Source organism: Cebidichthys violaceus, unplaced genomic scaffold (genome assembly GCF_023349555.1).
Source record: "Cebidichthys violaceus isolate CVI_PGR_0920_01 unplaced genomic scaffold, fCebVio1.0.p SCAF_8, whole genome shotgun sequence".
NCBI lineage: Eukaryota > Metazoa > Chordata > Actinopteri > Perciformes > Stichaeidae > Cebidichthys > Cebidichthys violaceus.
Window position 1 is genome coordinate 14,564 of NW_027176964.1, and position 24,989 is coordinate 39,552.

At 43.3% G+C, this 24,989-nt stretch overlaps 1 protein-coding gene across 13 annotated transcripts in view; it reads right to left on the reverse strand.

The window, feature by feature from the left end:
• Nucleotides 1–2,849: 2,849 nt before the first annotated feature.
• LOC137866166 (adhesion G protein-coupled receptor L2-like) overlaps nucleotides 2,850–24,989 on the reverse strand; it is an 85,843-nt gene continuing 63,703 nt past the window's right edge. For 3 of the 13 annotated variants that reach the window (XM_068701875.1, XM_068701874.1, XM_068701878.1), the window contains 13 exons: nucleotides 24,203–24,386; nucleotides 22,491–22,613; nucleotides 20,581–20,786; nucleotides 19,986–20,159; nucleotides 18,592–18,801; nucleotides 17,244–17,464; nucleotides 16,380–16,446; nucleotides 13,543–13,634; nucleotides 11,963–12,131; nucleotides 11,070–11,198; nucleotides 9,706–9,802; nucleotides 8,481–8,606; nucleotides 2,850–4,955 (listed from right to left, as the gene is read on the reverse strand). In XM_068701875.1, the coding sequence (XP_068557976.1) occupies nucleotides 4,066–4,955; nucleotides 8,481–8,606; nucleotides 9,706–9,802; nucleotides 11,070–11,198; nucleotides 11,963–12,131; nucleotides 13,543–13,634; nucleotides 16,380–16,446; nucleotides 17,244–17,464; nucleotides 18,592–18,801; nucleotides 19,986–20,159; nucleotides 20,581–20,786; nucleotides 22,491–22,613; nucleotides 24,203–24,386 (2,688 nt within the window). In that variant the 3' untranslated portion in view covers nucleotides 2,850–4,065. The other 10 variants (XM_068701877.1, XM_068701876.1, XM_068701887.1 and 7 more) reach the window with 8 other exon arrangements.

Sequence of the window (24,989 nt, forward strand, 5' to 3'; positions counted from 1 at the left end):
TTTCAGTTCAGGACGGTTGATCGTAACATTTTTGGTCGCATAAAATTGTTTCGTTCAACGTCCGGTTGTTCTTAGCTCCGCCCTCTTGTGTCACTTCTGGTTGCAAAAAAAAAACAAGATGGCGACGGCCAAATTGCTCGGTGACTTCGTCCACTCGGGCGTCCTGGTAGCTCGCCTGGTAAAGCGGCGACCAATGCGCTCAGGTTGAGTCTGTCCCGCGGCCTTCTGCTGCATGTCACCCCCTCTCTCTCTCCCTTTCCCGACAAAAAAAAAAAAAAACGTAAAGATTATCCCGTTATTGGGGAAAAGACATGATCATCTATATATTGTTCAATTTCAAAATCCAATGTTCTTTAAGATAATAGGGTAAGGGAGCTAGTACAGAGCACAGGTGACTTAGTGGTAATGAACCAATATATATGCATCATGCAAAACCGATCCTTATGCTTCACAAAGGGAGCTCAGCACATTCGCTCGTCACAAATTTGACTGTTATGATAACGCAGACGGGGGAAACTTCTCCTCCTCGCAGTGACATCACCACCCCCCCCCCCCCGAAGGGATAGTCTCATGTGAAGCCGATTGTGAGCCGCCATGTCGATTCTCCAGTGTTTATAATAAAGAAGCTTTCACAGACAATGCCTGGCCCGTTCCCGGTGAAGCGTGAGCGGGTCATCGACTTTGCATTAAATTTGATTTATATCTGAACAGAAGCCAAGTTTCCGTATAATTTACAGACCAGCGTTCTGTCTCTCCGGCCTTTTTGGATGGCTCTGTGTAAACCGAGAGGCTGATGTTCAAACAACAAGGCAGAGAGCCATGGTGGATTCAGAGCTTTGCCTTGGCCTCCCCCGTCAAGTCTCTTGACAGCAAACTGGCACCCTGCTCCAACTAATAAAGTGCACCACCACCCAGATCCTACAGCGGCTCCATGTACTGTAGGTCTGCTCAGAGTGTGTGTGTGTGTGTGTGTGTGTGTGTGGTCAGTTGGAGCGAGACACTCCTGGAGAAAGTCACGGATGAAAGACATATCGAGCACTAAATCTGCTAAATCCATGATGTGAGTCTCATCCACTCTGTCTCCTCTTCGGATGATGTGCTTACACTTCAGCACATGGAACGATTTAGACACCGATCAAAAACGATTATGGCACATCTTGTTAAACCTGCATAATTACTGTCAAAGTGTATTCTTACCGTGGCAGCTAAAGGATGAGGCTTTCTTCAGTTATTGTCGAAAGAAAATTTCCACACAACTTTCAAGACAAAAACGTTTCCTATGTTTAATTGATTTAGTATTGTGATAATTGATAACAGGTGAATCCTTACGTGTATTTATGACACGTTTAATGTCATTCATCACATGCTGTCAAACCTGGTAAGCTATTATATCTCAAAACACGCATACACCACAGGGGGTGAAGCTAAGTTCCTTATTTATATTAATATTTTGTATTTTGACATTTGCTTTTTTTTAAATCATGTCACCTGCTAACAAACAGTCTGTAGAAACGTTTTTGATGTCGTGAGTTCATTCGTCAGCTGAAGATAATATTTGACTTTCTTATAAGGGTTAAAATCTCATCAAGTCACAAACAAACACTATTTTTAGCATCTTCACCGTCATACTGACAGGTCCTTTGACACGTGAAAGCCTTGGTTCAAACAATGATGAAGAGACATTTGATTTTGGCAGCAGTGATGAAGCTATTTTTTTTTGACACACAAGTTAAATGATTTGAGTGAGTGACCGACTTTGACAGGAGGAATTAAGATGGGGGTGATTTGAGAACTACAACAGCAGCCATGTTTACATTAGTTTAGTTGTTTAAGTATCGCATTAGAAAAATTATATGGAAATTCAACAAAACTTCCTTAATTGGTAAAAAAAATAAAATTGTTGATGCTAGAACTCACGTGACAGATCAGCTGTTTCCGCTGTCGGCGTCTTCTCGGATATTCCCGGATGTTCCCATAACTTGCGGATGCATGTCTTCGTCTCCAGACAGCGGGAAACATGGCCAATACATGAAACACTTAAAACTTCCTCAATTAAAACAAATTCTTGAAGACCGTCTCGTGGGTTAGACACGTGGCAATTCCGACTTGTTTTGTTTCGGTTCGTACCTCCTACTTTCTTCTTCTTCTTCTTCTTCTTCTTCTTCTTCTTCTTCTTCTTCTTCTTCTTCTCTGTTTACTGGCGGATTAACAGCCATGCTGAGTCTTTATAGCACCAACTGGCCAAACTATAAGAGTTTATTGGCTTACATTTCCCAGTTGATGGAAAAGCGTGTAAACAATTTTTTTAATCGACATTTAAGAAGTTAAAATCCGCTGGAGAATTTAAATGCATTGGGTGTTCTTTCGTTGAAATCAACATGGTTCATTTAAAATGTTTAATTAACGTGTATTAATCTGCAGCTGAAAATAATCCCCAATAAAACAACCATTTATTTCTATTTGAGTGACGTTTGCATTTAAAGTGTTGGTCTGCTGTATATTGGTGACCACTTTTTAAAGATGAACATGGTGCGTTTGCACAACGTAGTTTTTGTTGGCCAACCCCAGAAACTAGCATCACTCAACAAAAAGCCAAAAGTTTAAAAATACACGAGACGTGCATTTATTTACTGATGTATTTTATATCGTAGAACAAAACCTTAAAATCTCTGAGGCTTGTGTTAATCATTTCTGTGACTATGACTCATTCCTGCAGCACTCTGTGTCCCAGATGTTGTTAGTTCTTTTCATTGGATTTGTTAACAGTAACGATATAGAAATATGGAAAACCCCTTCACGTATGGATCACAGCAATACTTTTTATGCAAAACATGAAAATGAGACAGACCTCTGAGAACAAGAAAAAAATTTCACATTTATTTGATATCAAACAGGAGTTGAATTAAATATCAGCTGATGATGATGATGATGGACTCTTACAAAAGAAATAAATTGAACCTAATCAGTGCTGCAACAACTTTTCACACTTTCCAACCATGTTCTTTTTTCCTTTTTTCTTCTTCTGAATAGTTCAGTTAATAAATTAATTAGTGTCAAAGGATGAAATATGTCCGCAAAAATTGCAATATCGCATTGGCGTGAACACAAGTCTTTTAAACTTGACAATTTCTTTCAAAGTAAAATAAATTACACAAGTTTCCAAATTTACTCCAAATCTGTGCATGGCCCGGTGTTAACAAATATACTACTGGCAAAAACTCATCATTCATGAAAGCAAAAGCACTTCACAAGCAGAGACGTGAGCATGATTTCATATGGATCTCTCGAAACTTCTTTTTTTTTTTTTTTTCTCATATTCAAACATAATACAACAAGTCAAGTGTGAGAGGAAAAAGCACATTTCCACCATTTTGATGAACCTTGTCTCAAGAATCGTATTAACATTGACAGGGCTTAACTACTGAATGGTTGCCGTTTCTCTTCTCTTTTTTTTTTTCTTCTTTCTTAATTTTTTTCATTTTTACACTAGTGGTACAGCAAAATATATTTTCTTTAGCTGTTACTTTGACAACAGTTAAATGTGCAATAGAGAAAATATAAGGCCTGAGTCTGAATTAGTGGTTTCTTAACTTTACAGTCCCGACTGTGTAGTGGAGCCACACTAGTTCTAGTTCTGGACTTCATGACTAAAAAGACCCTGGTTCTGCAAAGTCCCCCAAAGAATATGTCCGGAGTTTCAAAGTTCTTTGCTTGAAGTATTTTTTTTTCATCTCTTATCCTTCGACAGTACAGTACAACAGAAAAGCCAGACTTGTCTCTGACGCAACGGCCTGTGTGTTATTCTCTGCACCTCTTTCGTCCAACAGCAGAGCTTTCACAGTCCACAGTTGTCCGGCCGCGGATGGACGTGTTTTGTGTGTTAATGGGATCTGTGTGCAAAAAAAAAAAAAAAAAAAAAAAGTAATTTCTTCTCCCACCCGACAACGTTTCACTTCCTGTCCTAACAGGAAGGGCATGTGGAGTGCGGAGCCAGACTCGCCGGCTCTCTCGACATCGACCGAAAGCAGCCATCTGTTGAAACCTGTGCAAACAAAGAGGGCCGGCTCAGAGGCTGGTGATGAGCTGCATTTGTCCGTCGCTGGGCGCCTCCCCTTCCTGTGTGCAGTCGTCGTTGTTGGGGGGGATGATGCAGCCGTCGCTGGTGCCTCGGTTTATATGGTAGTAGGACAGGGGCTGCGGCGCGTCGCCGAGCTCAGGCATGCTTTTGTGATACGCGTCCTCGCTCTCGCTTCGAGGCGAGGAGGAGAGCTCCTCCTCCTCCTCCGGGGGGTACGGCGAAGCTGAGGGCGAGGGTGAGTCTCTCAAGTTGGGCATGCTCGTGTAAAGGGAGTCTCTATTGTTGTTGGGTGACTGGGCGCCCACGTCCTCCACTGCAGTGACAGTCTCAGAGGCGTGGCCGCCCTGACCCTCCAGGCGCCTGGGGGCCTTCTGGGCGCTGTAGAGCAGGGAGTGAGTCCTCTGGGGCAGGAGGGGGGCCTCCAGCACCTCCTTGTGGTGGGGGTGCAGGAGCAGCTCCAGGGTGGCGTGGCCTCCTCTTCCACTTCCTCTCTGGGGGGACGCCGCCTCGGCGTGATCCGCCACGATGGCGTCATCCTCGCTGCCGCTCCCGCCCCCCCCACCACCACCACCACCACCACCACCACCTCGGTCCGCCGTCACTCTGGTCTGAGGGGGCAAAGCCCGGTCCTGCTCCCTCGGGTGGTCGCGGCCTTTGGGGGCCCCGCGGGGCCGTAGGTTGTTGTGGACAATCTCAGATATGATCATCTTCTCAAAGGCGACGTCGTCCAGGTGGAGGCCCCCCAGGTCACCCGGGGCTCTAACGCCCACGCTCTCATAGTCGTCGTCTCGCAGGGAGTAGCTGTTGTTGAAATTGCCATTGAGGGGGAGGGTGTCCATGGCGCTGATGTCCCTGCTGTTGCTCAGAGAGTGCTGTCCTGCAACAAAAGGCCAAAAGAGTGCATGAGAGAGGATTTTTTTTTTTTGGGCCTTTGTAGAACAAAACAGTGTCCACTACACCATCCACATCCAACTTGATACTGCTCAGGACACTGCACTCTTGTGCTCTTTGATCTCTGGGTTAATTTCAATTTTATGCAAATATAACAAAGTTTTAAAATTCAAAGGAGAACCCAATCGGCTCTCCAACATGACCATCCTCATTATGGCTGAATATCATTAAAGCCAATCTAAGAGATTATCCTGAACAATATTGGAGAAATGAGAACAAAAGATGACTTTAAAAATATAGCACGGCAACACGCTACGAGGTAGCTGATGACCAGGTAACAACACAGCAGCATACAAAAAGCAACAGGATAGGATGGGGCGGGGGGGGGGGGGGGGGGGGGTGAAATAAATAAATGAATACAAGCTGATGAGGAAGTGTTGTGACACAAACGATGAATAAAACATTCCACCTGTTTAAAAAGAAGGCGAGACAAAAGAGTAATGTCGAACACAGATGGCCAGCCACCTCTCTGCACCGAGGGCCCCACAAGCACAGCAACAAACCCCCACACACCACGACACACAGGCACGGTGCAATGACTCACTTTGCCAACACTCACATCAAGTGTGTCTGCTCAGGCTATCTGGCCTAAGAACAGCTGATGTGCAAAAAAAGTAAAACAGATGCTTTTTTATAAAAAATTGCAGCAGAAACAACAAAATCACTGAAATAAGACCAAAGTGGGAAAAGCTTCAAACATCCAGCCTGGATTCAGTAAATCCAAGTCTTTGTGTCCTTGCAATTAACTATAATTTAGCCCATGTGAGGCGTTGCTCACATTGTTGTCGGTGGAGAATGACAGAGAAATGATGTGTTTAACGTTTGACGGAGCAAAAGGACAAATCAAGGACAACTGAATCCTGGACTCAGCAGGTGAAAGGGTTCAGCAGCAAGCACAGTCTGGATTCTTTCAAAGTCTACAGTAAATCCTTCTTTCTGAATGCCCTCTTTTTTTTCACTTTTTGAAAATGTGAACAATACACACACACACACACACACACACACACACACACACACACACACACACACACACACACACAGTGGAGTACTCTAATTTTGTGCAGGCCGATGACTAAGTGCACATAGCAGGATGACGGCTTGATTTTTGATGTGAGGATTCTATTTAGTGAGTCCACTGTGAGCCTGTAAGTGAAAGGCCGACATTTTACAGAGTGAGGGGGAAGTCGTCAAAGGCAGAAAGAAAAAAAGAAAAAAAACACACGGGGAATCTGTATTGTTAGGTTTCAAATGAATGTCTCAGGAAAAAGAAAAAAAGCATGATAGCAACTGAAGACGAAAGCTCTAAAACAACATCAAAGACATTTCTAAAAAAAAAGAGTGAATAGAGTGCAGAAGGGCAAAAAAAAAGAAAAGAAAATGAGGTTGGAAGATTATTAGACACCTCTCTAAATAGACCATACTTCCAAATTTGCATTTGTTTACGCGCAGGCAGTGATTTTCTTGCAGCCAGGTACTGTCTGCCGGGAGAGAAGGGAAACCATGTGAACAGAATTCAAGTGGACACGGCGACAGCTGCACTCTGGGAACCGTTCCAGCAGAGATTCATCCAAGATGTTCTCCTTACCCATTTTACTGCATCGGTTGAACATCTGCAGAGTGTTACTTAGCATTAATACACTTATAATAGAGGACACGCTCATCCTTTTCCAGGAGCTAAATGTAATGACTATAGCAGGTGAGGTTCTGAAAAAGCTTATGTTAAACTTGACAGTCTCTCTGCGCATATTTCATACTTGGTTGGTGATCTTCACACCAGGTTTTGACATTTGTGTGTCATGCTGCTGCCTAGTATCCTCAAACTACTTTCCATATGTTAACCCCCCCCCCGTTTGTCACTGCTTCCTGATGCTCCCGTGTATGAGCTAAGTGCAGCGGTTTGCCTCAGGGGAGGTGGGGGGGGGGGGGGGGGGGGGTTCTACAGGTAAAAGAGGTGTTTATTTACGCTGACATTCAAAATGACGTGCTAATTAAATATCTCCATTCTTTATCTGTCTCTGCTGCTCCAATGTTAACATGTAATTACTACAATGATTAAGCAGGTAAACATTTGAGGGCAATAAAGCTCAAGCTGTCTGAACACACACTGACTTCTGCATCCGAGCTGCTCGCCTGCTGCTGAGCTCTCAGACAGAAATAAATAAATAAATTAAAAAAAAAAAAGAAAGTCTTTGATTTTCTTTGCAGACATTGTTTGGTCCCAACCCTACTTCATTATCGGCGAGTGTGAAGTGCTCTCATTGTGCTGTAAGTGAGCTCGCAGCGCTAAACGAGACCGCGATGACTGCAGCGGGTTAAAGCTATACATTCCTGCACATCTCCTTACACACTTTTTGCCATACAGCCTGTTTTTGTATATTCTCTTTTATCATCAAATGCCTGGGAATATCTGAGGGCTACGATTCTGCCCGCATTGCGTCATGAGCTTCTGTTTTTTTTTTTTCTTCTTCTTCTTTGATTGGGTTTCTGTTGCTCTGCCAGTGAGGAACTAGGTCACCATAAACACTGACGTGATTTAAATCGATCTAATTGGAAGTAAACTAAAGAACAATGTAAACATGTTGTCGAGATTTCACCCGTAAATAAAGCGTACGAATATAAATGATCCAGACCGACGAGTGAAGCTCACGTTCAACAGGAATTCCCATATGACTGCTCGGTAGAAGAGATGAGATAGCGCTTACAAAGGACAAACTGGCTGAGATAAGAACTACCGGAAATACAAAGACGGCGGGAATGAAGAACAAACGGTAAATCTAGAGTCATTATTTGTAACGTTTTTTGAGGCGCGTTGTGTCAGAGTCACGACCTCAAGATTTTTCATGTTTTAAATAAATCACTTAAAAGGAGAGAGTTAAACGAGATGATTAATATCGCTCCCATTTCTGTTTGTTGACTTTGAAGCGACAGCCAGACGCTGGCTAGCTTAGCACAAAGACTGGAAACAGGTAGAAACAGCTAGCCTAGCCACTACGATACTCATTAAACCTTGTTTGTTTATCCCCTACAAAATAACAAAGTGTACAAACGATAATTCCCTATTTCACATGGCTAAATGTGCTTGGCCTGCATTTCTTTGGCTTGTATTTTTAGATGCAGGTAGGCAGATTTCCTGACATTTGGACACCAGCAAGGCTAGCTGTTTCCCTTTGTTTCCAGTCTTCTGCTAAGCTAAGCTAACTGGCTGCTGGCTGTAGCCTTGAATTTAACAGACAGACATGAGAGTGGTATCGATCGTCTCATCTTACTCAAGCCCAGAAAACGAATACGTGTATTTTCCAAGCTGTCAAATTTTTGCCTTAAAACAAACACACACACACACACACACACACACACACACACACACACACACACACACACACACACACACACACACACACACACACACACACACAAATCAATGTAAGAATAAAAGCGGAGGGTGGATGTGCACCTGGGGAGTGAAAGGCTGGTGGAGAGGGGGTGTTGCACACCACCGTTTCTGCCAGCAGGTTGTTATAAGGGTTAGTGTCGTGGGTTCGGAGGAGAGGGTTAGTTAGGAGGTAGTTGCCAGTCATCCCTGAGATAACAGGAAAAGAGAGAGAGAGAGAGAGAGAGAGAGAGAGAGAGAGAGGGGGGAAAACACAGTTGAGGAAAACAGAGCTCGAGGTACTGTACTTCATGGTCTGTGGTGGTGTCCACATAAACAAACACTGACATCGACTGTCCAAAATCTGACACCGCAAAAGATTTCTGACCTCCGATCCGTCTGCCTTCTATTTATGGACACGACGCAGCCATAGAAACGTTGGTCAAAGCAAGACTTTATACAAACAGTCAGCTGATGTGGCTGACAAACAAAATTATCGCGACAAGTGTTGACCAAAGCACAGCAACACAATCAGCTCCAGTGTTTACGTGAAACAAATCCATCTAAACAAACTCATCCAGTCGGGACAGTAGACATAACATGTCTAAGTGGCCTGCCATGAATAATACAGTATCCCTATCATCCTGAGCATGCTTGTGTAAATCCTCAAGAATGTAATAACAACCCTCAGTCATTTGGACGGATCGCTGAGAACCTTTGCGCTGGCATGTGTTTAAAAAAAACCCAACAGAGAAACAATCTAATTCATAACTACGGCCAAATCTGCTCTGGCACAGTCTGCGGCCTGAGAGGCCGGGATCGCTCCCAAACAGCTGCTCTGACCTCAGCCCGACTTTGCTCATCTCCACCACCTTCACTCTGACAATCACACAGATGAGTTAGAGAGGCCGCCGCCGCCGCCGCCGCCGCCGCCGCCGCCGCCGCCGCACAGATAGAGTCGCTGCGATCTGAACTCAAGGCCTCATCAGTGACATTTTGTGCCACACTAAATACCACACCTCTATATCACATCTGTCTGCTGTTCCTCGCCTTTTAAAGTGATCCACCTGAGCGGGAAAGTGCAGGAGCAATGCTGAGAACTTTGATACACAGGCAGCATTTAACACTCTCTTCTATATATATATATATATTTTTATTGCTTAGCATAAAGAGAAACATTAAACCGGGTCTTATCCTGCTCTTTTCCCGAGCCACCACAGAGCCATGTAAGCTGCATCCATTGAAGTGTTTATTCCAAATTCAGAGCTACATCACAAAGAAAATGGCGGCACAAGAAACGGTTGCTTACCCTGGTTGAGTGTGGAGGTGCTGTTTATGTCTCCCGAGATGAAGGAGGACTCCGACTGCTTCCTCACAGTGTCGTTCCACATCCGCCTTATGCGGCTCTGGGTGGAGAGAAAAGCAGCCATTGATCAGGACTCGACATGGTGCCGCTGTTATTCAAGGCTTCTGGCCCCGCGGATCCAGGAGCTACGTGGGTTTCCGTGACTCTACACTTGTATACAAGACTTAAGCTACCCCCTGCTGACGACATGGTCATGCTACTGTGAAACCAAACCTTTGCACGCGCTATTGATCCAACCGATACCAAAAATGGATAGTCCAAGAATCGGGCCCACAGCAGCTCTTTTTTTTTTTTTTTTTTTTTAAAGCTAGTTAGAGCAGAAGCCGCATAGATCTCTTAAGGTCTCAATAGAAGAGATCAGAGACAAATGTGTCCAATTCTACATCCTTTTATTCACAGTTTCTTTCTTTTCAAATAAGGTCATTGTAACAGGTATAAAAAGACCATTTAAAAAGAGAAAATGACACACATTAATGCTGTCTGTCTGACAGCTACACTGTACGGTATTGTAAAGCACTTCCCTCCCATCTCTTGATATATAATCTTGACAGTCTAACAAAGCCTAACGTTACAAAGTGAGGGCTGAAATGTGACATAAAGTACTGTCGTGATGTTTCCATTGAAAGGTTTGAACTGTGTATTTGTATGAAAGCAACACGAATCTCTGCTTTAGAGTCTTTACTCAAGGATGACATCCTCCATGTTTCTTATTGTCTACAAATTCAAAGACAAGAATCATCAATACCTTCCAACTTCCCCAGCCTCTCTGTGGCTCTCAGCCAAAAGGCCATTTGTTCCCGAGGACATAAATCTTTAAAGACGGGTTACCAATATATACTTTCATTCTTAAAAAAGGCTCAGTAATTTCCCTTAACACCTGGGCACTGTAGTTTTTTAACAAACCGCATAAACAGTAGTAAATGGTGCATTTGTTGGGGACTTTTTGTCGGCTGCAAATTGATCAGTGCTCTTGTGAGTATTTACACCACCGCTGCCAATGTTGGTCATAATGAAGGGACTAATGGAGCTGTTTCACACAGAGGAAGAAGCTGCAGTTGATCAGGTTTGGGCTACAAAGACAAATACTTGTTTGTAGCATCAGTTCATTTTTGGTTTTGGTCTTTTAACACAATTAAAAACTAAACAACATCACCAGACTTACCGTTTAAAGAAATAAAAAAAAATAAAACTGAAAAACAGAAAAGTGATTCCACCAACATATATGAACTGGAATCAATGTGGATACAAGCTTTTCACACGTTCCTAACCCCTAAGCACACGTGGGATTCCCGGCCGTGTACACGTACCTGTGTAGCAGATGAGTAGCGGGCCGTGGACCGAGACGTGGCCGTCTTGGCTGCGCTGTGGGGTCCCTCGGACGGCAGAGCGCCGCAGCACTGGGACTGACGGAAACATTTGCTGTACTCTTTGCGGACCTGCAGAAGAACAAAAGATCAGGACGGGCTGAGCACTCAGAGAGAGACACAGCCCCCAAGGGAGATGCAAATCCCTAATCTTTGTCAAATGCCATCCGGCTGACAGCTGTTTAAATGCCGAATCTGTAAGGACAGGGATAATAACAGACTCTGATAACACGGTGATATGCACTGTGATGTAAAGTGTTGCAGAGTGAGAATGTGTCCAGAGCTGCAGTGCACTGATTAGACAGATTTGGAAAGAAATAGGAAGAGCTATGTTTGAATGTCATGACAGTAAGACTCATAATGATTTCCATTAACAGTTAACTACAGATTATTTTCTGAATAGATCAAGTAATTGTTTAAAAGTTTCCTGAGCCAAAGGTGATTCAAATGTCTTGTTTTGTCAGAACAAAATGTCTGAAACCCCCAAAACATCAATTTACTACACGACAAAGAAAAGCAAAAAATAAGTAGCTTTTAAATTTCATGAATTGACTATACTGATTATACTGTAGTTTAACAAGTCTTTTTGATAAAGTCATTATTTGATTAGAGATTATTTGAGAATTTCTAAAGTGATGTTATTTTCATCCAAAAAACAAAAAATATTGAATTTGCAGATAAATAAAAGAAAATCCTCACATTTTAGAAGCTGGAAGAACCTTTTTTTCTGTTTGCATTCATGCTTCAAAAACAACTTGTTGAATAATTCTACCTTTTGAAATCTGTTGTTCGACCAATCAATTAAATCAGAAGAGCGCCGGAGGAAGAAGTCCTACCTTTTTCTGGAGGAGGCAGTGGAAGATGAAGATGAACATCCCTTGCAGAGTGTTGAAGATGGTGAAGAGGTAAGCCATCACAATGGACGATTCGTTGAGGAAGAACAAGCCAAAGGTCCACGTGAGCCCCAACAGACAAAGTAGGGCAAACGCTCCCAACACCCACGACCTGCGAAAGAAAAAGAAGAGCGATATTAACGAGTGAAACCGCAAAGTTGCAGTAGGTTTCCTCTTTACTCAGTTTGACGTTTCTCTGCTCTTGGACAGCAGCTTGTTAAAAAAATAAAATAAAGCTATTTTTCTTTTGGTGTATAAACGCTGATACCAAGATTTGGAATGAATGTGCATTCGGTATTTGACACCGAGTCCAAAAATATTTCCCTGGTCTTCCTTGGAGTCGTTGGCTTAAAAGCACGCAAACGCAGCAGGTTTTTCCTCGGCGGCTTCCAGGAAATCATAGAGGAAATAAGATAACTTCACAGTCAGTGACGATGACTATCCCTTATTGATACACAAGAGAGGAGACATGCTGAGAGAGACACGGTGAGGAGGGAAGAGATGGGACAACATGTCACTGAGAGACGAGCCACACAGAAATAAGAGGGATGGCTGATTAGACTTGCTGCCCAGTCTTTTGGTGCTTTTTTCAAACAAGAATACATTTTGTTGTGGTCTGAATATAATCACGCAAAGCGCAACCAATTATTTCACTTTCTTTTTTTTTTTATACCAGTAACCACCTTTGACACAGAAACTAATTACATACTGATTTGAGGTAGACCCTAATTAATGACAGTTAATGAGTTTTGACTTCTTAAGATGATGGTGTGCAATCCAGCAGCCAAACATGTGGGCTCTCTGTGTTCCTAAAACAAACCTGAAAAAGCAGATTAAATGTCTTTTTTTTGGTTTGTTTGTTCTGGACCAAAATCAAGAGCGGCTGCCTTAAAATCAGGCGCCCACATAGCATATGTTGGCCTGTCCTCAAACGCATTGTTGAGCAAGAACCCAGGCACAGAAATGGACGGGGACCTGTCTTTTTATCGAGCAAATGCAGCCCACTTGAAGCGGAAAGATTTGGAAGGGGACCTTTTTCCCCCCATCTTTAAATCTTTAAGGCATGTGGAGGAATACGTCTTCCAGACGAAGCCTGTAAACTATGCCAGCATAGAGGAGCAAATAGATACAGAGAGGTCAGAAATGCAGTTATGAAGAAATAAAAAAGGCAATATAACCCTGCGTAGTGCAAATAGTGAAATCATAAAATGAACTAAAAAAGGCACCGTCCATACGGGACGAAATAAAAATCTGGAAGGGGAAAAAATATTGGTTCAGTCGGGTTTAAGAGAAGAGGAAATCAAATAAATGGGTTGGTCAAATGTGGCTTTTGAAATTCCAGAGAGGGAGCAAAAGCAGTAATGGTGCATATTACCTCCACGCCTCCACTCAAACACACACACACACACACACACACACACACACACACACACACACACACACACACACACACACACACACACGGTCTCCGAGCAGGCGAACCACAGAGCGGCCACCTAATCTGCCAGAGTTACACCCCTCACCTGATACCCCCCAGCCTGGACGAGTCGGGTTTCATGGAGGTGGAGTGCTTCACCATCTTGAACATCGTCACCACCAGGAAGATGACATTGACCTGTCAAAGCAGATGTTTCAGGGTTAACAGACTGCACTTAGAAAGGCATCCAGTTGCTGACAGCGGATGGACGAAGTACTCAGAAGTAAAAGTACTAGTATCACACTGAGTAAATACTCCATTACAAGTAAAAGTCCTGCATTTAAATGCTTGAGTAGTAAAAGTATGTAATCAGAAACGTATAGAAATAAATAAAATAGAAATACTCAATGTAGAAAAATGTCTTGTGTGTCTGTCATAAAATTACATAATTATATAATTAGATTATTAATGAGTATTTTAATGTTTACGTTGGTTCCTTTTATTTATAAGGCTGCAACTCATGATTACTTTAGAGGCACAATATTTCTATTGCGTTCAAACTGCAAAAAATAAATACATTTCAAAAGATTAAATATAATTTCCTTAATTGATTATTAACATGATTGAAAGGAGAAGCAGCAAATAATTACATTACGTGAATCAGTAAACCATGAGAAACGACTATTATCATAATAGCTGTCAATTGATTTTCTGTCGAGCATTGATTAATAAACTAATCGTTTCGGCTCCGCTGGTCAACTCATGTTTCTTCAATCAGTAACAAATGATCATCTACCAGCTCTTAATCACTTCTTAATTTCTCAGCTTTTAAATAACCGTAGTGGAGTACAACATGTACAATACTTCCCTCTGACACGTCGTGGAGTAGAAGTATAAAGTGGTATGAAAACAAAAGAAGCTCAAATCTGCACTGAAGTACAGCTCATGTGTGAATGTATTTTGTTGTATTCCACCGCTGGTTTCCCCCCCCCGTAGTTATGTTTCCCACTGACTTAAAGTATTGGTTAATCGACAGTATAGTGGTTTTGGCTCTATAGTTAGCATCAACACCAGCATACCTTTTACTGGGAGGAATATCAAAATTGAACGCCTCAGTGCAGATCATAAAGTACATCGACTTCCAAAGAGAAAAACAGCAGTGAGAGGTTAACTCCTTCGGTCTACTTCACACAGCTCTGGCCTTCAACATAAGCTGCGTAGAAAGTTCCTTGCCTGGTTTGACATTATAGTCAATACCAAAGAGCAAATCCTCCCCAAATACAAAGAATGTATATCTGATGGAGTCCAAACAGACCTGATGAACCGCGAACAAAAGCTCCAGAAAAATAGAGAAAAGAAAGAAGTGCCGTATTTTAGAAGGAATATTTACTGAAGCCAAGGGGAAAAAAAACGCTGAAGTGATTCGAGCAATACATCCAGAGAGGTTTCAGGATGACTCTTTAAGCACCGGAGGAAGGGAGGAGGTGTGCTTCAGCTTGGCCCGATTCCATGTTAAACCTTTGAAATGCACTTCTCTCAATATTGTAAATATAAATGAGAAGTCTTATTAAAAACTTCTATCTGAGTGTGACCAGTCGACCGCACATGAAGGAAAACAAACAACAACAAAAAGTACGAGTTGGCAAGAAAAACAAAGCGGAGCGATCTCAACGTAGCCTCAGTTTATCAAACGCTTTCAATTTTTCATACATAAATAAGTAAAAAAAAAAAAGAGCCGCATTATTGCAACATACGGGTGCATTCTGAAACGGGGCAACAGAAAAAAGGGTCTTCAAATAGAAACAAAGAGTGTGAGTGGAAAGCAGATGGAAACCAACAACATCAGGGGAAAAGATGGATAAAAAAAAAGAAAAAAAAAGGAGTGGCCAAGAAGACAGAAAGAGGCTTTTAGATCACAGCTTAGAGTAATGCCGAGTTTTGTCTCCCAGCCACCGGGGCCGGTTTACGTCCGCATGAGTCGAGTGGCTGGAGATGCATTTAACATCAGCCGCAAGTGATGACACAGATCCGATGAGACAGACGGACGGACGGACAGACGGGCAGGGAGGCACTCTGCAGAAAGCTAAGGCAAACTACATATGGACCCCCCCCCCCCCCCCCCCCTCCCCACCTCATGCCCCGGTCTCCAAGGGGCCGTCCTCTACAATATTCAGGTCTCTCACTTCTCTGCCAAAAAAACCCAGCGCTGCCGACGCAGCACTTCTCCCAGTTGTTGGGGTTTTTTTTTTGCTGCGTATTTACAGCCTATGGACAGATTTACACGTGTGTCACCATAGGCGCCTGTTTGCATACGCAGCGTGTGTTTGTTCAGGGCTGCGTGCATTCATCCCCGCCTGCATGCATGTGCGTGTGCTGCGTGTGCGCATCGAGAACACCCAGTGCACCACATCAAATATTAAAGCGCGAAGATGGAGATGTCCGTGCGCTGGGATTGGCTGGGGACGTGTCATGATCCTCAGCAGGGCTATGAGCTGTGATAATGGCTGTCTGGCCCACCCACTCATTACTTCCATGTTCAACCCCCCCCCCCCCCCCCCCCCCCCAACCAACACCACCACCACCCTTGTTTTCCCACTGAGCAAATGACCTTCATGCCTGAGACGATTTCGCCTCTTGATTGCGGGAGGAGAGTATTCTCTAGATGTACAGCAAGGACCAAACAGCTTTGGGTTGTTGCTGCGCACCGATTCTGATTTCAGAGGATTTCATAGCTGAATGGACACTGATGTCCTCGTGTCAGCTATAATGGGACCACTTTACTTTCATGCAAATTGATCCGAGAAAGCAGCGCTAAGAGGGTGCCGGTACAGAGAGAGAGAGAGAAAGAGAGAAAATCTATAAACTGTTTTCAAAGATTTTCTTTGAAAGAAAAGAAGGAAAAAAAAATAGTTATCACACGCGTGCACAAACATTACGACTTACCACAATTATGAAGGTTACAGGTCCGATGAAGCTCCAGATGAAATGGTTATCTACCCTCAGCCAGCATCTACAGTGGGTAAAAGGTGATGTTCAGTTCATTAAATCATCTCATTGCCAAAACAGAGTTGTGTCTCATCGATCAGGGCCCGGCAGAGCTGGCTGGATGATACGACGACAGAATAGAGACTCCACCGACCACAGAGAAGAAAACCCGACCTTGAGGGAGCGTTGGCCCCGTGCCACGAGGAGCTGCAGTCTAAAAAGGCAGCGGCTATTGCACTCATGACTTCACGGCCTATAAATGTGGGGCGTCTGACTGTGTATACCCAAGACTCTGAACAGTAAACATTGTATTGCAGACAGTCCGAGAATGAATTACACCTCGACCCGTGTTTATCACCAGGAAACAGAAGTGAAGACTACGGCAGTAAAATGTGAGGGTGGGAAAAAAAAAGAAGAAGCATTTGCTTAAATTCCATAAATTAGAGGATTGCAGTCTTACAAATCATGAAGCTTGCTGCTTGGATGAAGACCAGCGAAGAAGTGCATAAACTTTTAACTGACAAGGGTGGCAATTATCCACATGCAAAGAATAAAAACCCAGCAGGCCAGAGCAGCTCGCCAGCGCATTCATTAAAGCTGCAGCTTTGCTCACAGCCGCCTGAAATTTACACCCTGTCACAGCTGTGTCGGGGTGTAAATTTACCAAGGGGGCAGAGGTGGACTACTCTTAGTGATATTGCGCTATCATTAGCACACACATGCATGCTGATTGGGAGAAGGGATGACTAACGCTCCTCATTTTGACTTTTTTTTTTTTTATATCCCGCAAAAGAAGAATCTCCACAAAGATGTCCCACTTACGCCCGCTGCGTGCCGTAGCTTCTGTAGTCGATGGCGGCCGAGATGCCCACCACCACGGCCGGGATGAGGTACCCGGAGACGTAGTAGTACTTTCTGCGCGAGAACTCGCTCTCGAACACCTCGACCAGCATGAGGTACAGCTGCACGCCCTCCAGACACATCCAGGCGAACGCAGCCAGGAAGCAGAAGTGGAGAACTCCGGCGATGATGGAGCACACCAGCTGACAGGAAGACACATGCAGACATTACACACAAAGGTAAGGGGGCTTCAGAGGGACAGTTTCCTAGCTACTTATGTTTGATGCTGTTGTTTAGAGATTCAAAGTTTGAGTTTTAGTTAGATCACAATGTCTATGGGATCAAGAATTGCTTATAGCTGCTCAAATCAATGCTTTTTGACTACATGTAATGTTAAAGCTTTTTCTTTTCTCCAGCTCAATATTTTGCTGCAGCAGCAGCAGCAGCAGGCAGCTGTTGCTTTGATAAACCTACTGTGCACTACCTGCCTGGAACACAGACAAACTTCGTTACTAGACGGGGAACACAGTGGAGCATTTAGCCAAATATCTCCCTCAGGAGTCCTTAGAGACACAATCAGAGCTGAAATGAGAGCGAACATTAGCCCTACATTTATCAGGTGGACAGGAATACTGCTCCAAATGAATGCTAATGTTGCTTCGTATCTGCTGAATGTGTAAAGAAGGCAAACACCTTTATGAGGTGATAAAATGGCAATGTTTTAAAATCTAAACAACAGTATATTTGAGAATGTATCCTAAATGGCACTGATTCATAACTGTTCAATAAATTAGCTGAGCTAATAGCCAACAACTGCATACATTATACATACAAAGACGTCCATAAGTTGTCCTCATTCTGGGTAAGCAGAAGAGTACAAAATGTACAATTTCCCAAAAAAACAGCTGGTGGGTCCATTGTTAAAATGCACATTGTGAAACCAAGCTTTGTTCAAAGCTTTCAGTTTTACAAAGTTTCCAAAGATGGAACTGATGTAGGAGAACTGCGTATGAAATAATGCATGCATAGAATATTTCTATCTGATAAAATGGGGAAGCCTGAGAAAAAACAACCAAAAAAACCCCCTTCCTCCTGAGTTTCAATATTTCACTCAGAGTCAGCATCAAAGATCTTCAAGTGTTGGAACAAGCAGATACAGAATATATATATATATATGTGGTATTTTAATCTTTTTCTTTGCTAACATTACAGCCACTTTATAACCAATCAAAAGAGAAATCCATCTGTTTAAAGGTTAATCACAGCAGACGAGCTTATTCATCAGCAGCGTGAACGCTTAAAACCCTGCGAATTATAATTTCCACGGCACCTTTGGTTCCGTCATGTTGATGCCCACGAGGTAGACGAGCTCGCCGATGAAGAGGTTGAGGCAGAGGTTTTTGTGGATGGTGTTACGGTCGCTTTGCAGACCTCTGAAGAAGCAGAAGGTGAAGAGGCTGATGGCGAGGCAGACGAGAGACACGGCGATGCCCATCCGCGTGATGACGGTGAGAAGAAGCTCGTGGACGCTCCCGTCCCCCTGCAGAGAAACACACACACACACACACACACACACACACACACACACACACACACACACACACAGTGTCTTAAAACAATCGCCATGTGCCTATAAGGATAGACAGATGAAGTAGATATCTTCCAAAAGTTCTGTCTTTTTAGCATAAAATCCATCTGTGTTTCCCTGTTGAGCTGCAGTCACTAATTTTGGAAGATATCCACTTGACTTTAGTGCCTCAGACTGCTTCTGATCAGCTTCAGAGAACCTGTCCTTCAACCCGATGACACGTGGCGCTCAAACTGAACATGCTTTTGATCACATTATGGCGCCCATGTTGCAGAAAGCGACGTCAGTTTGAATCGAACTTCCACAAAGAACCGCGACCGCGTGACGCGTCGTCCACATGTGGGTTCTCCTCTTTGAGGTCAAATCAACGCCGCCTTTCAGAAAATCTGAAACTGAGCTGGTTTCAAGATGGGATCCAGGCAAATGTGAAAATAGCAGACTTGACCATGCAACATATCACTCAAGGAACATGGTGGCCCGAAAGTGAGGCAATTCCTCCTGTGACATTTGTAATTTTATTGAGGGCAGGAGTTGCCGTTGACGTGATGTGCAGGGAATTGGTGTGAGGCTAAGCCTAGCCTCGGGGCTCTGGTTTCGAGCTGTGGTTAAGGTTGAGGTTAAGACAGATGACAGGGACAGAGTTCATGAAATGGGACGTATTATTAAACGAACCACAAACTTATCCTCCACATTTATTGCCGGCTATAGGTCCTCGCTACACATGCCATTTATCATGTAATTGGATTGTAATTGCATTTTGCGACCGAATGGATCCTACACCACTTCAAGAGGGGAGGAAACATAAGTTAAAGCTGAGGATATACTGTTTCCCATGATTCTCAGGGACATACGCATGGAGGAATATTAGACACGGACCATAGGTAAAATATAATTACCTCTGATAATGGTAACGCACTTCCTATCCTGATCCACAATCTCGCTCTTTTAAAGTGACAGCCCGCTTCCTTATCCCCTCCCACCCCCCACCTTCTCCTCCAGCAATAATCTAATTATCTCCACTGAAATGCCATTCTTGTTCTTGCCGTGTGTGCATAAATCTGTCAGCGAGACGGAAGAACAACTAACTGAGACAGAGGAATATAGCGCGCGCAAACCACCGGGATCGAGCCTCTTACCACGTTTCCCCGGTGAGCCATGAGGATGGCGAAGTTGGTCAAGTGGCTGCAGGAGCACGTGGTGTGGCTCTTGTTGGTTTCCAGCAGTTTGCAGCCCTGAGTGGACCAGTATCCCATCATGCTCCGCTCCGAGTAATTCCAGAAGGAACAGTTGGGATTGTAGTAGTGCACCTTCTAAAAAAGACAAACGCACAGGGAGAGAAAAGAATGATGAAACATACATGAATATACGCTGCAATATGCATGAATGTACACAAACACAGCGTGTATGTTTCACATCTCTAGCTGTAAGAAACAGGATGTCAGTGTACCTGGTGTGTAGACTGTGCTTATGTATGTTCTACCAATTAGTATCTGCACAATTTAAGTTTTTTAATTACCATTGATTGATGAAAGAATAAAGAAATATAAAAGGTTGCTATGGCAGATTCCAAGCCCGCCTGGCTTCTCTAACTCTACTAGTCCCACCGCTCATAATATAGATGCCTTCACTTTACTCCAACCCCTTTTTCTACAAAAGCTTGTGCAGCTGTTTCTGTATTTTGGCAGCCCGGCTCTGCGGTGTGGTCCCGGTGAGTCTCCGGAGGAAGCTTACATCCAGGTGCTCCAGTGTGAAGATGACGGGGTCGGCCACAAACACACGGCTGGACTCCTTGGTGATGGAAGCTGACAGGATGTGGGAGTTGACGGTGAGGGAGAGGTTGCGTTTGCTCGGGTCCCCCATTCCCCTCAGAGTGGCGTTCTCGGTGCTGAGGAACTGACCCAGGTGTTTGTAGAGCACAAAAACCAGCTTGGCAACACCTGCAACCGTCAAATCATACAATCATGAGACGTGCAGAGGGAGCATAAACAAGTGAAATACAAATGATCTCATTAGCGAAAAGAGATGTATTCATTCATCGTGTGAATGCATCGTGTGAAACCTTAAAGGAAGAGTTACACATTTTAGGAACAACGCTGATTCACTTTCTTTCAACTTCGTAATAAGAGTATTTCCCAAAATGTTAAACTATTCCTTTAAGGGGCTCGTTGCTGACATGGGGGCAGCATTGAGCCCCTTTTGATTTTGCACCATGACAGCTGGATATGGGAGCCTTGCTGACATTTCTCTCTCAGTGACCAATTGAGATACCGCTCCACATAAATTATAAAAGACACCTCTGCTAGCTTGGCTTTCAATTTGTTGTTTAATGTTAGCGGTAAAACTCGATTTTTAAACTCATTCTAATGACATGAACCATATTCTTGAGGGGAAATTGTGATTTTAAATCTAAACCACATAAGCTGTTGTCTTCAATTAACTCAGGATCACATCGCTCTCTCTTTTGAGATATGATTTTTTTTGACGATTTGGGAAAGCAACCAGTGTGGACACCAGGAAGTAATAGAAATGGCCGTTAAACAAACAACACCGCGGTCTCATGAGCGCGAGTATACGCAACTAGGCTGTAAAGGTGGACTAGTCGGCGTGATGACGTTTTGTAGTCTCATTTAGCCACTTGTTAGCAACCAAGTAAAAGCTTCAAAATTCCTGAGAGGGGTATTTACCGACAGATTTTACATATCGTAGCACAAAACCGTTTTTCAGGCATCAGCCGACCAAAAACCCATTTAAAAAACCCATTGACTTAGAGAGGAGGGTTACTGGAAGTGCCAAAACGCTGACTCATTGCCGCGTTTCAGGACTCATTCCTGCAGAATTCTGTCATGGTTCTTTATCGGCTCCAGCTCTGATCAGCAGTGATGGAAACATCACAGCCGTGTGGACACGCTAAACCCCCACCCACCCCCGATTCCTGTGCAATGGTATGTGACACACGTTGAAGAGAATCAACAGGGATTTAGACAATTATTATATCACAGTCTTTCCACTGTTCCAACAATCACCAACTCTGGTTTGAGAGTTTGAATGAAAGACAGAATAAGTAACAGATATATATATATAAAAAAAAAAAGAAGAAGTAACCACCGGAACATTTTCACTCACTCAACAACCAGAAAACACACAGAAAGGGAACACAGTCTATCAGCGTTTAAAAAAGCTGCATATTTGCAGTATTACTACACGGTGGAATAAGAGTATTACTACACGGTGGAATAAGAGTATTACTATATGGTGGAATAAGGGTATTACTATATGGTGGAATAAGGGTATTACTACACGGTGGAATAAGAGTATTACTACACGGTGGAATAAGAGTATTACTATATGGTGGAATAAGGGTATTACTATATGGTGAAATAAGAGTATTACTACACGGTGGAATAAGGGTATTACTATACGTTGGAATAAGGGTATTACTACACGGTGGAATAAGGGTATTACTATATGGTGGAATAAGGGTATTACTACACGTTGGAATAAGGGTATTACTATACGTTGGAATAAGGGTATTACTATACGTTTTTTCTTTACATCACCAGTCAACGCCTGAAACAACCCCCTCCCAAAAAAGAAAAGAAAAGCAGAAAATGAACCATGATTAAATGTTTCATTCTTCTCACCATTTTTGCTGTTGACCTTGACCGTGTTGGAGGAGAGCTGAAGAGACGCTCCACCCTTACTTGTCTGAGGAAACCTGAAGTCCTGCACCTGACCGTCGGTGCTCAACACGTACACATCCAACACTGAGAGATGGTAGCAGGTGAGGGGAAGGAGAGAGAGAGAGAGAGAGAGAGAGAGAGAGAGAGAGAGAGAGTATTAAACCGTGGCAACTTCTCAAAAGCAGTACATGGTGTTTAATAGAGCTCCGCCGCTAAGGCCCAGCAGGGTTTGTGTCAAGACTCGAGTTTCATTGTACCAGTAACAGAATCTAATCTTATTGGCAAAACCCTGTAGAGTGTCATTTACTTACTAAAAAAAAAAAAAAAAAAAACATGTCACTAAGCTGTTAGTTGGCATTGTGAAAGCCTCCGAGGCAGCAGCGAAAGAAAAAACAACAACAAGGGCGGCGATAGAGGATGAGCAAATGTGAGCATGCAGCCTACTGCAGCATGAATGTCAAATATTCATAGGATCAAAAATATCATTGAGCTTTTACTTTTTACTTTTTTCTATCCCCTGTGGGTTCAGATAACTCTGGGCTCGACGAGCAAATCTCTGAAAATCCTCCAAATTCCAGCAGCCCCTCTCTCTCCGGTATGCCAGCTGCCGGGTGGTGCTCCCTTTGATGTGTGAAATTACTGAAGGGTCAGGAGGACACACGTATCAGCACACTCCCTCCCATCAGGAACGGCCTCACTTCCTCAGATAGATGGCTTCTGACAGTCGGAGATGAGGAATTGTTCTCTGGTTGCACTCCCCCTCCGCCTAGTTACTCCGCTCTCTCTCTCTCTTTGCTCTCCATCCCTTTTCCCTTCGTCTCGCCCTTGTTGCGCACCTGGAGGCGCCGTTTTGCCGCCGACAAACTGCTAATTAGGAGCAACAATCATTTCCAACTCTTCAAGGGAGGTCAGGTAAGCTGTTCTCGAGGGTTGTGTGTTTCTTCATATGGCTGTTTTCTTTTCTATTTTTTATGTTTTTCCGCTGGAATATTATCTCTGCTGGCAGATAAACGGGAGCTTGACGAGCTCATGAAAACTGCCTGAATGCCGTGATTAAGTGGCCAAATATACAGCATATTACACAATGTATTAATCAGTGCTTTTGGTAGATACACAGCAACTAGTCCTTATCAGCTTAGCTAACTACCACTTAATGGGAAAGGCTTAGAGAGAAGCGATAGAGTGCTGTATGAATGGAACAATGCCATTCAACCAGCTTCTTTGTTTCCCCCCAGAGGTCTGTACAGTTCATCTTGTAGCACACACTCAATGAGGTGACTTTATATGCAAGAAAACGATTAAAAACCAATGAGGTATAAGACAAAAAAGGGTGAGTAGGAGACCATTACCATAGCAACAAAGAGAAAAGAGTAGAAATATGACAGTTCACTGCACAAATCTGACTTAAACGAATGAGATCATGTTGCTATAAACTGTCTGGAGGACACATTTGCTTCTTTTTTTTTGAGACAAATCGTTTATTAAAACATAAGCAAGATGTGACTATTTTTTAAATCATATTCTCATAAAAAAAAAAAATTCACCACTCAGTTTGACACAATTCTACTGAGAGGTGGTGCACGGCCAAAAGAAAAAGAATAACCAGCAGCATCATAACTTATGAGTAACAGATGTGTACATGTAGTTTTATAGGTTTTTGGAGAGGAACTTACTGATATTCTCTGCGGGCACTTTTACGATCGCCGGCTCAATCAGGTTTTCGGCGAGGACGAACGCCCCTTCCTCCAGGGTGTCCAGCAGCATTGTGGCGGCGTGCGTTTGTTCCGTGGAATTCATGTCTTTCCAGGATTTCAGAGCTTCCGGCCTCAGGAGGTTGTCAACAGTGTCCACGATTGCCTGTATCCATGGAGACAAGTGAAATGTCAGCTTGCCGTTTCCTCCCATCATCAACTTCAATGTAATAACAAAGAGCGGGGGGGGGGGGAGACCGGGCAGCAAATGATTAAAAACAAAATTAAAAAAAAAAGGTTGCATGCATGGCCGACAGTGACAGTAGCAACAACGACTGACACTGAAATATCAAAATCACACCGACTGAAGACACAAGGGTTCAAGAAAGTCAACTGAAATAATAATGATCATAAAAAATGCAGTGTGTATTATTCAATATTCTGTTTACCAAAAATCTAAGAAGCCTCTATTGGACCAATTTCTTTTTTGAATAATGTAAAAGTGCTTTAGGGGAAGAGGAAATAAAAAACAAATGGCTTTTTCCCTTCACTGCCGTCTACAATGATGCTTTCTCAATTCCTGGTTTTAAGCTGCTATTTTCCAAAAGAACAATTACCACCATGAACAAAACTATTATTTCCCTGACGGGATCTGCCCATTATGGCCTTGAACACTATTGTCCTGGAGGAAAGTGGGCATTATCCCGGAAATCCATGTCCAGAGTGGCAGTTTGAGTCAAGACGGGGGGAACATTTCTGCTTGTTTTCA